The sequence below is a fragment of the Amblyraja radiata genome, chromosome 21, assembly GCF_010909765.2.
Source record: "Amblyraja radiata isolate CabotCenter1 chromosome 21, sAmbRad1.1.pri, whole genome shotgun sequence".
NCBI lineage: Eukaryota > Metazoa > Chordata > Chondrichthyes > Rajiformes > Rajidae > Amblyraja > Amblyraja radiata.
In genome coordinates, this window is record NC_045976.1 from 1,230,108 (window position 1) to 1,243,977 (window position 13,870).

At 47.5% G+C, this 13,870-nt stretch overlaps 1 protein-coding gene across 1 annotated transcript in view; it reads right to left on the minus strand.

The window, feature by feature from the left end:
• Positions 1-259: 259 nt before the first annotated feature.
• Positions 260-13,870, minus strand: part of slc26a3 (solute carrier family 26 member 3) — a 46,157-nt gene continuing 32,546 nt past the window's right edge. The window contains exons 16-20 of the mRNA XM_033039366.1: positions 11,365-11,563; positions 7,388-7,442; positions 5,606-5,751; positions 547-605; positions 260-466 (exon numbers count right to left, since the gene is read on the minus strand). Coding sequence (XP_032895257.1) covers positions 418-466; positions 547-605; positions 5,606-5,751; positions 7,388-7,442; positions 11,365-11,563 — 508 coding nt within the window. The 3' untranslated portion in view covers positions 260-417. The remainder of the gene's footprint in view (positions 467-546; positions 606-5,605; positions 5,752-7,387; positions 7,443-11,364; positions 11,564-13,870) is intronic.

Below are 13,870 nucleotides of genomic sequence, written 5' to 3' on the forward strand. Positions count from 1 at the left end.
TTGAGGGAAACATGGGGATAATATATTACAGGAAGAATAAGTGTGGGAATGGGATTGCTGTGCGAGCTAGCACGGACTCAATGGGCCGAACTGTCTCCTTTTATGTTGAAAGGAAATTTGGAGGTATTCACAGGGGCTAATTGTATCAGACCCGAGACACCTAGATCAACAGACCTCACTCTGCCTGTGGTACGAGGACACTGAATGAGTTTTGTTGCAGCAGCTCTTTGGTTCCATCTCTCATGTCACATCCTTTTCATAAAAATATTTATATTTTATATATACATTAAAATTATTTTAAAAGCATGATGCCAAGGAACCTCGATAAAATTCTTCCCAGGAAGACTGCAAATTAATATAACATAGTCATCGTTAATTGTCACTTCGTTTTCAAAACCGTGATGTGTTCTTTCTGAGTCAGCTTCTATTTACATTTTCCAGCTCAGAACTGTGTATCCGACGGCACCTGAAAGTGAACACACAACAGTCTTTAATGCAGAAAAGACACCGTCTACTGGAACGCTCTGCACGGCATTTCTAACTTACCATGGTTCCCCTCTTTTTAACTCTCCTTCAGAATGTAACTTCCCCCTGGTCTCGTTCACCTGCACAAAACATCAGAATGAATGGTCACTTCTGGTGTGTATTCTCATTTTTTCTGTGTTAAAAGTGTCTGACATCTTGTGGCAATAGTCTCAAGATGACAAAACAATGCGTACATCCTCTCTGCCTTACTTCATTTTTTCTCAGCTAAAAGAAGGGTCTCGACCCAAAATGTCACCTATTCCTTTTTTCCTGACCTGCTGAGTTACTCCAGCATTTTGTGTCTAAAATTCCACATGCGAGGTCACTTTTTTTTAGTAAAAATTTTCAATGGTGAGGACTGATCATTCACCAGAAATATTAATTTTTTACATCTCTCCGCTGTAGCTTCATAAATATTGACGTTACTTCCACCGTTGCCAGTCTTGTGTTCAAGTGGTATTTTCAATTGGACTTTCCTCACCTCATTAATGGTTCGCTATAAGACTTCTGCGGAACACTTGTCGGAGCATTGGTCTTGTCACAATGAATGGCGGTGCTGGCTCGAAGGGCCACATGGCTTTCTCCTGCACCTATTTTCTATATAACACTCACTGTGGGACTGTGGGTTGCAGCCTGGTGTCCCACTCCTGCAACCTGGTGCACTACAAATCAGCTCATGTCCAGTCGGTCAATGAATGAACAGATCCACACTGGGATGGTCCTGTGTCACTGACTGGCCCACACCGGGTCAGTGACAGACCATCACCCAAACCAAGTCAGGGCTGTCCCAGGTCAATGAGTGACCACACACACCAGGGCTGTCTTGGTCCATTCCCACACTGACCTTTCTGTCCTGGGCCTCCTCCATTGTTAGAGTAGAGGAACAGCACCTTAGTTTTGTTTGGGCAGCTTACAAACCAGAGGCCTGAAATTTGATTTCTCTAACTTCAAGTAACCCTTACATCCCCTGTCTCTCCGTCCCTCTCCCACCCTAGTCATTGTACTAGTACATTGTGTGTGTGGGATAGTGTTAGTGTGCGGGGATCGCTGGACGGAGTGACACGGTGGGCCGAATGGCCTGTGTTCGCACTGTATCTCTAAATCAAATTAAACCTAGAATGGTCTCCTCAAAAAGCTGCCAAAGCTATTACCTAAGGATGCCCACATTGACACTGTTGGGTTTGTTTAGATTAATAAAGGTCATGGAATCAAGGAAGATGACTGAAGTCACAACGTTCTCTACATCTAACCCGATGCACAGACATAATCATCAACCACAGGGCCTGCTCCTCTTCTCATGCCTCCTTGCCCTCTATGCCATCGCTTGATACCCAGTGGTGCTCTGCCAATGTCTGTGTGTTTCACATGACACCACAGTGCTGTGTACAGCGTGGCTGTAGATCTACAATGTGACCTGCGCTGAACATTGAGACATGTTGTGGCCACAAACGTGCAGAATGAGTGCGATCTCCTTCTCTTCCAAAGCGCACTCTGGTTGTCACCAGTAAAACTGGGCAGTGGTTTCAAAGATTCATCATCCTATTCCATCCGCATAGGAATATAAACAATACGGTGGAATTCATTGCCACAGGCGGCTGTGGAGGCCAAGTCAATGGATATTTTTAAGGTGGAGGTTGATAGATTCTTGATTAGTACGGGTGTCAGGGGTTATGGGGAGAAGGCAGGAGAAGGCAGGACGACATCCCTGAAGATGGCGGCGCGTTCAGACGCAGCGGCTTTGCGCTCCCAAGTTCGAGTCAATTCGGAGCAACGCGGTACCGAACGCGGCTGTGAAAATAAGGTATTTAAAAACCTCAGAACCCTGAGAACCCCCAGAACCCCTAGTACCCCCAGAAACCATAGGAAGAAACTCACCTCCAGGACGAAGAAATCCAGGACCCACATCGCAATCCCGACGGGTCGCACATGGAGCCGCACGGAACTGCTCAATATAGGACGTGGCTGTGAGAAACTGGCTTGTGAGTACTACAGCACACTCACCAAAATCCCGATGGAGCTGGGCAGAACAGCCCCCTGGATCACCACTCCGGAGGGTAGGAGATGGAGCAAGCGCCGGGAGCGAAAGCAGAAACGTGGAAAGCGAGTGGGGGTGCAGGACAGGCTACGGAGGGCTCCACAAAGACCATCGCTCCCAAGCGTCTTTCTCGCAAATGTCCGGTCACTCACCAACAAGCTGGATGAGGTAAGGCTCTGGATCAACACCCAGCGATCCCTGAAAGACTGCCGTGTGCTGATCTTCACAGAGACCTGGCTCAGCGCGCTGGTTCCCGATGGGGCTGTGGACCTGACCAACTGCATTGTGCTGATAGAACAAAGGACTCCGGTAAGAGCAAGGGTGGCGGGCTCTGCATCTACATCAACAATGACTGGTGCACCAACCACACTGCAGTAGAGAGCTACTGTTCCCCAGACCTGGAATACCTACTGCTTAAATGTAGGCCGTTTTACCTGCCTCGGGAGTTTACTGTGGTTATCATCATGGCCATATACATCCCACCACAGGCTAATGCTAACCTAGCACTAGCACAGCTGCACTCGGCCATCAGTAAGCAGCAGGATGCTCACCCCGACGGTGCCTTCATTGTTGCAGGGGACTTTAATCAGGTCGACCTACGAGCTGCACTCCGCAAATTACACCAGCATGTGCAGTGCCCTACCAGGGGCTCAAACACATTGGATAAAGTGTACACCAACATCAAGGACGCATACAGAGCTCTCCCCTGCCCATCCCTGGGACAATCCGATCACCTCTCACTGTTTCTACTGCCTGCATACAAACCCCTCATCCACAAGACCAAACCTGCAATAAGGACGGTCAAAATATGGCCCGAGGACGCCATTCTACAACTCCAGGACTGCTTTGATCGCACCGACTGGGACCTGTTTGAACAACAGGCAACCAGTGGTACAGAGGTAGACTTGGAGGAGTACACATCCACTGTGCTCTCCTACATCAACTGCTGTGTGGAGACTGTCACAGTGGACAAGCAAATAAAGATGTTCCCAAACCGGAACCACTGGATGAACAAGGAGGTTCAGGATCTGCTAAGGGCTAACAATGCCTTTAAATCCAGGGACACTTCTGCTTACAGTGCGGCCAGGTCGAACCTGAACAAAGGCATAAAAAAGGCCAAAGACATCCACAGGCAAAGGGTGGAAGACCACTTCAATATCGCGGACACCAGAAGCATGTGGCAGGGTGGCAGGGTGTCAGAGACATCACTGACTACAAGAGCAGCCCCGCCTGCCCCCACGGTGATATCACACTGGCCAACGAACTAAACACCTTCTTTGCCCGCTTCGAAACTGGCAACACCACCAGGAGTGGAATAACCCCGGCCATGGCGGAGGGACAGGCCTTAACACTGAGCACTCAGGAGGTACAGTGCGCTCTGCGTAGGATCAATCCACGCAAGGCTGCAGGCCCGGATGGAGCCCAGGGAAGGGTACTAAAGGACTGTGCTGTACAGCTGGCGGAGGTATTCACGAGAATCTTCAATCTGTCTCTATCTCTGGCAACGGTCCCCAAGTGCCTGAAAACAGCCACCATAGTGCCGGTGCCGAAAAAGTCTAAAGTCACCAACCTGAACGACTACCGCCCGGTTGCCCTAACTCCAATCCCAATGAAGTGCTTGGAAAGGCTGGTCCTCTCCCACATCAAATCCAGCATCCCTGCCTCACTGGACTCTCATCAATTTGCATACAGGGCAAATAGATCAACAGAGGATGCCATCTCTCAGGCTCTTCACACTGTCCTGACTCACCTGGACAGACAGGGCATGTACGTGAGGATGCTCTTCATTGACTATAGCTCTGCATTCAATACGGTCATCCCCACCAAGCTCACCACCAAACTCCACCAGCTAGGCCTCAGCTCACCGATATGTGATTGGATCCTGAACTTTCTGACGGAGCGTCCGCAGGCAGTGAGACTGGGCCCGCACCTGTCCACCACTATCACCCTGAGCACCGGCACACCACAGAGCTGTGTACTAAGCCCCATGCTCTACTCCCTCTTCACTCACGACTGTGTTCCTGCATTCGACACCAACACCATCGTGAAGTTTGCAGACGACACAACCGTGATTGGACTGATCACCAACGGTGATGAAACAAAATACAGAGCGGAGGTGCAGAACCTGGCGGACTGGTGCGCACGTAACAACTTGTCACTAAACACCTCCAAGACCAAGGAGCTGATTATTGACTTCAGGAGGTCCCATAATGGAGAATACGCCCCAATCTCCATTTACGGGGAAAGTGTGGAGAGAGTGTCTAGCTTTAAGTTTCTGGGCACTCACATTTCAGAGGACCTCACATGGTCCACCAACACCGCGGCGCTGGTCAAGAAGGCACAGCAACGACTGTTCTTCCTGAGGACGTTAAAAAAGACTGGTCTGCCCCAACAGCTGCTGACAACGTTCTACCGCTGCACCACAGAGAGCATATTAACGTATGGCATCTCTGTGTGGTATCTCAGCTGCACGGAGGCGGAGAGGAGAGCTCTTCAGCGCGTAGTCCACAGAGCGCAGAGGATCATTGGGACACAGCTACCAGCCGTGGAGGGCATCTACCACACACGGTGCCTCAGGAAGGCCTACAGCATCCATGAAGACTCCTCACACCCTTGTAACGGACTGTTCAAACTACTTCCCTCCGGCAGACATTACAAGGCCTTCTACGCCCGAACCTCCAGACTCAGAAACAGCTTTATTCCCAGAGCTATAGAGGCTCTGAACCGGCCCTGCTGAGTGCCCCCCATCCCCCCTGGACTGTCTCCCTCGGATGGTCATGTCACACAGCTTATTTATTTATTTTACTTTTCTTTTACATCGGTTGGAAGCTGCATACTAAATCTCGTTGCACTGACGTGCAATGACAATAAAATATATTATTATTATTATTATCATTATTATTATTATTATTATTATTATTATTATTAGAATGGGGTTGAGAGGGAAAGGCAGATCAGCCATGATCGAATGGCGGAGTAGACTTGATGGGCCGAATGGCCTAATTTTGCTCCTGGAAAATATGAACATGATCAATAAGAACACACCTTTCCATTCCTGAGGTCCAGTGTTTTGATGGAGTTGTGTTTTTCCAATATACAGAGCACTGCATCGTGGATTGTAAGGAAGAAGATTTCTGGAGTGATTTCATCATCAAAAAATCCACATCTTTCTAATTTTTCCAGTAGTAAACCTAAAAGTAACCACAACAGACATTTACATCTGAGATGTTTAATCTCCAGTTTGAAAGGTGTCAGCCATTGACTGAGATGTGGAAACTCTGACTTGGATCCTGTCCCATATCAGGCATGGTGTGGAGACTGAACGGGTTTCCGAGCTTGTCCCGGTGCTCCACACGCTAACACCCAACACTCTTCCCAAACACGCCTCAACATTCCTTCCTGAAAGGAAGAGCAGCTTCCCTGTGCATTGTCAGCTTCATTTGTGTAGCTTTATGTTCATCATTGGCAACATCAACATCGATCCTATTGATGTTTCCACTAGTGGGAGAGTCCTGGACCAGAGGCCTCAGCCTCAGAATAAAGGAACGTACCTTTAGAATGGAGATGAGGAAGTGGGTGGTGAATTTGTGGAATTCATTGCCACAGATGACTGTGGAGGTCATCAATGGATGTTTTTAAGGCGTAGATTGACACACTCTAGATTAATGTGGGTGTCAGGGGTTATGGGGAGCAGGCAGGAGAATGGGGTTGAGAGGGAAAGATAGATCAGCCATGATTGAATGGCGGATAGTCTTGATGGGCCAAATGGCCTAATTCTGCTTCGAGAACTTATGAACTGTCCACACCAGATTGGCCTTCACTTCACTTACTGCAGATCTCTGATACAGAGTCTCAGATAGGTTCAGGACTTCAACCTGATGGTGAGGAAAAAATGATGATGGATGTGAGTGCTGCAGTGTGACATGGAGAGCAACGAGGTCATGACTCCCATTAAACTCAAGTCCCCTGGTTCTTTTTAGATGGTGGAAGTGCAGATTTGGATCTGCCTTGGAAAGTTATGAGTGTGGTGCCTTGAATAAAGAAGGTGAATGTCCTCTCTACAGCACCCGATACATAGGGTGAATTGCTATCCCAATAATTGAATGAGTGTAAGTCTTTCTTCAGGGTAGGCGAGAGCGGAAAGATATCATCGGAGCCTGAGAGGCAGCTTTTTCCACACAAAGGCTGGTATGTATATGGAACGAGATGCCAGAGGAAATGGTTGAGGCAAGACAAGTGGGTGGCACAGCGGTGGAGTTGCTGCCTCACAGCTCTACACACCCAGGTTCAATCCTGACTACAGGTTCTGTCTGTACGGATTTCCCCGTGACCTGTGTGGGTTTTCTCTGGGAAGCTCTGGTTCCCTCCCACATTCCAAAAACGTACTGGCTTGTAGGTTCATTGGCTTGGTATAAATGTAAATTGTCCTAGTATGTATAGGATTGTGTTAGTGTGCAGGGATTGCTGGACTCAGTGGGCCGAAGGGCCTGTTTCTGCGCTGTATATCTAAACTACAATAACAACATCTAAAAGGTATTTGAACAGGTACGTGAATCGTGAATTTTTAAGAGGGGTATGGGCCAAACGTGGACAAATAGAACTGGCTTAGATGGGGCCCCTTGGTCAGCAAGGACTAGTTGGGCCGAAGACCTGTTTCTGTGTTCGATGACTCTAGTACTCGATGACTCCATTGAAACGGGAATGTGCTGGGTGAAGCTAATGGCTACTGTGTTCCAGGTAAAGGTGAGGATAATCAGCAAACCCCCCACCCTGGGCACTTCAAGTGGCTCCAAATTCTGCCAGATAATTGGAGGAAAGCAAACTTACCATCGCAAGCAGCAATGTAAACATCAACCTCAATCCTGATGAATTCTTTCAGGATCTGTGAAGGAAAGTGAAGGATGAAAAGAGGTTACATGGTTTGTAAACGAGAGTCAAATTTTTGGTAAAAACCTAAATCTCTAGTAATGTTATAGTTTGTCAGGACAAGGATGAAAAGCTGCGTGAATTATCAGGATGGATAATGCATTCCTTGTCAGAGAATGTGGATCATTACACTGTGGCACATTATATGAAGCAAACCTGTAGTCATATTGTTGATGTGTAGGAGGGAACTGCAGATGCTGGTTTACACCGAAGATAGACACCAAATGCTGGAGTAACTCAGCGGGACAGGCAGCATCTCTGGATGGGAGGAATGGGTGACAGTAGACCCTTCTTCAGAGTGAGGGTCAGGGGAGAGGGAGACAGAGATATGGAAGGGTAAGGTGTGAAACGAGTGATCAAAGATCAAGGATACAATTAACTATTCTACATTTTCTTTGACCTTCGTCCCCTTTGATCACTCGTTTTCACACCTTACCCGTCCACATCTTTGTGTCTTCCTCTCCCCTGACTCTCAATCTGAAGAACGGTCTAGATACAAAACGTCACCCATCCCTTCTATCCAGAGATGCTGCCTGTCCCGCTGAGTTACTCCAGCATTTGGTGTCTATCTTGATTATAATGTTAATATTTTGCTTGGTCAGCTTACAACCCAGTGGTATGAATATTGTTTTCTCTAATTTCAAGTAACCCCCTGCGTTAGCTCTCTCTTCCCTTCGTTATCACCTCTCCCACAGCCAACAATGGACCATTGTGGGCTCCACCTTTACTTGGCCATCGGTGCCGACTCTGATTTGTTCTGAACCTTTCATTAGTTTCCCCCTTCCCTGAATCCCAGTCTGAAGAATGGTCTTAACCCAAAACATCACCTGTTCCTTTTTGTCCCAGAGATGCTGCCTGTCCCGCTGAGTTACTGCAGCATTTTGTGTCTCTCTTTTAAGAAGGGAGGCAGAGAGAAAATGGGGAATTACAGACCAGTTAGTCTAACATCGGTAGTGGGGAAACTGCTAGAGTCAATTATTAAAGATGGGATAGCAGCACATTTGGAAAGTGGTGAAATCATTGGACAAAGTCAGCATGGATTTACGAAAGGTAAATCATGTCTGACGAATCTTATAGAATTTTTCGAGGATGTAACTAGTAGCGTGGATAGGGGAGAACCAGTGGATGTGGTGTATCTAGACTTCCAGAAGGCTTTCAACAAGGTCCCACATAAGAGATTAGTATACAAACTTAAAGCACACGGCATTGGGGGTTCAGTATTGATGTGGATAGAGAACTGGCTGGCAAACAGGAAGCAAAGAGTAGGAATAAACGGGTCCTTTTCACATTGGCGGGCAGTGACTAGTGGGGTACCGCAAGGCTCAGTGCTGGGACCCCAGCTATTTACAATATATATTAATGATCTGGATGAGGGAATTGAAGGTAATATCTCCAAGTTTGCGGATGACACTAAGCTGGGGGGCAGTGTTAGCTGTGAGGAGGATGCTAGGAGACTGCAAGGTGACTTGGATAGGCTGGGTGAGTGGGCAAATGTTTGGCAGATGCAGTATAATGTGGATAAATGTGAGGTTATCCATTTTGGTGGCAAAAACAGGAAAGCAGACTATTATCTAAATGGTGGCCGATTAGGAAAGGGGAGATGCAGCGAGACCTGGGTGTCATGGTACACCAGTCATTGAAAGTAGGCATGCAGGTGCAGCAGGCAGTGAAGAAAGCGAATGGTATGTTAGCTTTCATAGCAAAAGGATTTGAGTATAGGGGCAGGGAGGTTCTACTGCAGTTGTACAGGGTCTTGGTGAGACCACACCTGGAGTATTGCGTGCAGTTTTGATCTCCAAATCTGAGGAAGGACATTATTGCCATAGAGGGAGTGCAGAGAAGGTTCACCAGACTGATTCCTGGGATGTCAGGACTGTCTTATGAAGAAAGACTGGATAGACTTGGTTTATACTCTCTAGAATTTAGGAGATTGAGAGGGGATCTTATAGAAACTTACAAAATTCTTAAGGGGTTGGACAGGCTAGATGCAGGAAGATTGTTCCCGATGTTGGGGAAGTCCAGGACAAGGGGTCACAGCTTAAGGATAAGGGGGAAATCCTTTAAAACCGAGATGAGAAAAACATTTTTCACACAGAGAGTGGTGAATCTCTGGAACTCTCTGCCACAGAGGGTAGTTGAGGCCAGTTCATTGGCTATATTTAAGAGGGAGTTAGATGTGGCCCTTGTGGCTTAGGGGATCAGAGGGTATGGAGGGAAGGCAGGCACGGGATACTGAGTTGGATGATCAGCCATGATCATATTGAATGGCGGTGCAGGCTCGAAGGGCCGAATGGCCTACTCCTGCACCTAATTTCTATGTTTCTATGTTTCTTCGTCATATTGTTCAGTGATCCAAGTGTAAGCAGCTACTGTGAATAGCCACCGTGATCAGCAGCAACAGAGATGAGCCGTTATGTTCACTGCACGCACGGCACTACAGAGCAATGATCCTGCTCACGTACACTCCCCCTCCCCCCTCCCCTCATGCAGACAATCTACATGGTCGGCAGGGTGTGAGGAGCCCCTTCACCGGCTGGCTCCAGAGAGCCAGTGGTAGAGTTGCTGCTTTCCAGTGCCAGAGACCCGGCTTCGACCCTGCAAAGATGTGCAGGTTTGTAGGTTAATTAGCTTTGGTCAAAATTGTAAATTGTCTCTAGTGTGTAGGAGGCACACTTAGTGCGCGGGGATCGCTGGTCAGTGCGGACTCGGTGGGCCGAAGGGCCTGTTTCCGCACTGTATCTCTAGACCAAACTCATGGCTGCAAGATTTTTTATCGTTGCTGTACCTCGCCACATGTGTTCATACCAATAAACGCAACATTAACTGGGCTTGAAGAGAGGCACAAAATGCTGGAGTAACTCAGTGGGTCAGGCAGCATCTCCGGCGAAAAGGAATAGGTGACGTTTCAGCTCGAAACCCTTTTGACTTCAGCTGGTGCCTGTCAAAAATAAATTGCAAAGCTTCAAGGTATAGGGGTAGCCTAAAAATGTTTAAAGTCCACTTCATGTGTTATAATAATTCTGTGTTTTAAAGAAGGTTGAGACTGAGCATGTGTAGCTGACACTCACTGCCGTCTACTTTAATCAGTTTCTGTTCTCTGGTGACAAAGGACAAATGGCAATCGTAAAACAATAAAAGAAGGTCAAAAGGGTAACAGGACATTTGCCTATCTGTAATTGTAAAGGATTTGGCCAGGCTAGAGGCAGGAAACATGTTCCCGATGTTGGGGGAGTCCAGAACCAGGGGCCACAGTTTAAGAATAAGGAGTAAGCCATTTAGAACGGAGACGAGGAAACTTTTTCTCACAGAGTGTTGTGAGTGTGTGGAATTCTCTGCCTCAGAGGGCGGTGGAGGCAGGAGAGAGCTAGATAGGGCTCTTAAAAATAGTGGAGTCAGGGGATATGGGGAGAAGGCAGGAACAGGGTACTGATTGGGGATGATCAGCCATGATCACATTGAATGGCGGTGTTGGCTCGAAGGGCCAAATGGCCTGCTCCTGCACCTATTGTCTATTGTAATGGTGTGTAATTCGGCTGTGTTTACTCTGCTGGTGGGGGGGGGGGGGGGGGGGGGGGGAGAGGGGTGCATGATTTATAATTTTGGAAGAAGAAAAAGTGCTAAAGTGTCTGCTACAGTAAACACACGTTAAAGGAAAATTGTGTGTATAAGGAGGAGAAGAATCTTTGTTCATTGAACAATCTCCCTGATTACTCCCAGTGATCTTTAGCTTCAATAAAGCTTTGATTGTCTTCCCTAATCTGTGTGTTGTGTTTTAAAGTTGTCTTTAACATGCCACAAACAGCAGGGCACGATGTGAAAACCGTTAATGTCCCCACGATCACTGTCTTCACTGAACCATCTGCAAGTTAGGTCCTTACCGAATTCAGGCCTTTCATCGCAGACATGTCGAGGAAGGAGACAGCGGCAAAGTCCAGGACAATGCTGTGTGTGTCCACTCTGGGGACTAGAATCCCTCCCGGGAGAGGGGACCTCCAGTCAATCTTCAGTGGCAAGTCCTGGGTGTCGGTTGCTGCAGTCACATCGTCAGCAGTCTTCTCATCTTCATTGTCAGAGTCGCTGGAATAACTCCCATCTGTCGTCTCAACGTACCCTTTCTGCACAGAAACACAAGCGGGCAGTGACAGTCTGAACCTCAGAGCTGCTGCCTGAGGTTCTCAATGGAGAATGTACAAACTGCGTATAGACAGCACCCGTAGTTAGGATGGAACCCGGGTCTCTAGCGCTGTTCGGCAGCAACTCTACCGCTGCGGCACCATGCCACCCTAAATTTGCCAACCAATTTCCATGGTTTTGGAGGAGGATGTTTGCCCCTTGTGAGGGGAAGTTTATCCTTACACAAACAGCAAGTGGACCTCACTGGAGACCCTTGGACTATCCTTGATCGGACTATACTGGCTTTACCTTGCACTAAACGTTATTCTCTTATCATGTTTCTACACTGTAAAGGCTTGATTGTAATCATATATTATCTTTCCGCTGACTGGTTAGCTCACAAGAAAAGCTTTTCACTGCACCACAGTACACGTGACAATAAACTAAACTCAAACTCACACTCAAACTGCCTCACACCTCCAGTGGCCCAGGCTCTCTCCTGACCTCGGGTGCTGTCTGTGTGGAGTTTGCACGTTCTCCCTGTGACTGGGTGCGTTTCCCAAGAGTGCCCCAGTCTCACCCACGTCCCAAAATGCTCAGCCCATTGAGTTCATCGCCCTCTGGAAGTTATCGCCAGTGTGTAGATGAGTTGTGGAATCTGTGGAGAGTTGGCGAGGGATAGGTGGAGGTGCTGATGGTAGTGAGGAGGGTGGGCTTAGTCTACAGAATGTGATGAATCAGTTGGTAAGATTGACAAAAAAATTGCAGTTCGGATATAATCCTGACAAATGTGAGGTGATACTTTTTGGGAGGACAAATAAGGGGAGTGCACATACCATGAATTATAGCCCTGGGGAGCATCAAAGAACAGATAGCCTTTGTGTACATGTCCATAAATCCCTGAATATAAATAGCAATATAAATAGCTAGGGTGGTGAAGAAAGCTGATAGAGTAATACAGCATGGAAACAGGCCCTTCATCCCAACTTGCCCACGCCAACCAACATTCCCCATCCACACTAGTCCCACCAGCCTGCATCCCTCTAAACCTGTCCTATCCATGTACCTGTCTAAATGTTTCTTAAACGTTGGGATAGTTCCTGACTCAACTACCTCCTCCGGCAGCTCGTTCCGTACACCTATCACACTTAGTGTAAAAGAAATTCCTATTAAATCTTTCCCCTCTCACCTTAAACCTATGTCCTCTGGTCTTGATTCCCCTACTCTGGGCAAGAGACTCCATGCAAGACTCTATCTGATCTGTCCCTCCCGCTCCAAACAATAAAGTCCTAGCCTGCTGAACCTCTCCCTATCGCTCAGGTCCTTGAATCCTGGCAACATCCTTGGCAATGCTCTTTGCACCCTTTCCAGCTTGACAACATCTTTCCAATAACATGGGGCCCAGAACTGAACACAATACACTAAATGTGGCCTTATTAACGTCTTTTATAACTGCAGATGGGATCCTTGGCACAATTACCTAGGATATAGAATATAAGAACAGGGAGTTTTTGGCATATCGTTTTTGCTATAATACTTTGATGACACTTCTGGAGAAATGTGTGCATTCTGGGTACACCACAGTGCCGGAAAGACATTAATTCTCTGGAGAGGCTGCAGGGGGCATTTGTTAGCACATTGACCTGATTTGCAGAGTTTCAATTATGAGGAGAGACAGAAAAAGGCTGGGTTTGTGCTCACTGGGGTGGAAGAGTCTGAAGTGGAACCCGACAGAAGTGTACAAAATTATGAGGGACCGAGATAGGGTAGATAGTAAGATTTTGTTTTCCCGTGGCAGAGATGTCTGCAACCAGCAGGCTTGGGTTTAAGTCAGTCATAGAGTGTGGAAACATGCCCTTCGGCCCAACTTGCCCATGCCAACCAACATGCCCCAGCTACACTAGTCCCACCTGTCTGCGTTTGCCCCATATCCCTCTAAACCTGTCCTAACCATGTACCTGTCGAAATGTTTCTTAAACGTTGCGATATTACCTGCCTCAACTCCTTCCTCCGGCAGCTTGTTCCATACACCCAGCACCCTTTGTGTGAAAAAGTTACACCAGATTCCTGTTAAATCTTTTCCCCTTCACCTTAAACCAAAGTCCTATGGTCCCCGATTCACCTACTCTAGGCAAGAATCTGTGTGTCTGCCCGATCTATTCCTCTCGTAATTTTGTACACTGAAGCGGTTTAGAGGGACATGAGGATTTATTTTCAATAAGAGGGAGGTTAGAATAGGAAAAGCACTGCCTGAGTGGGTAGTGGAAACAG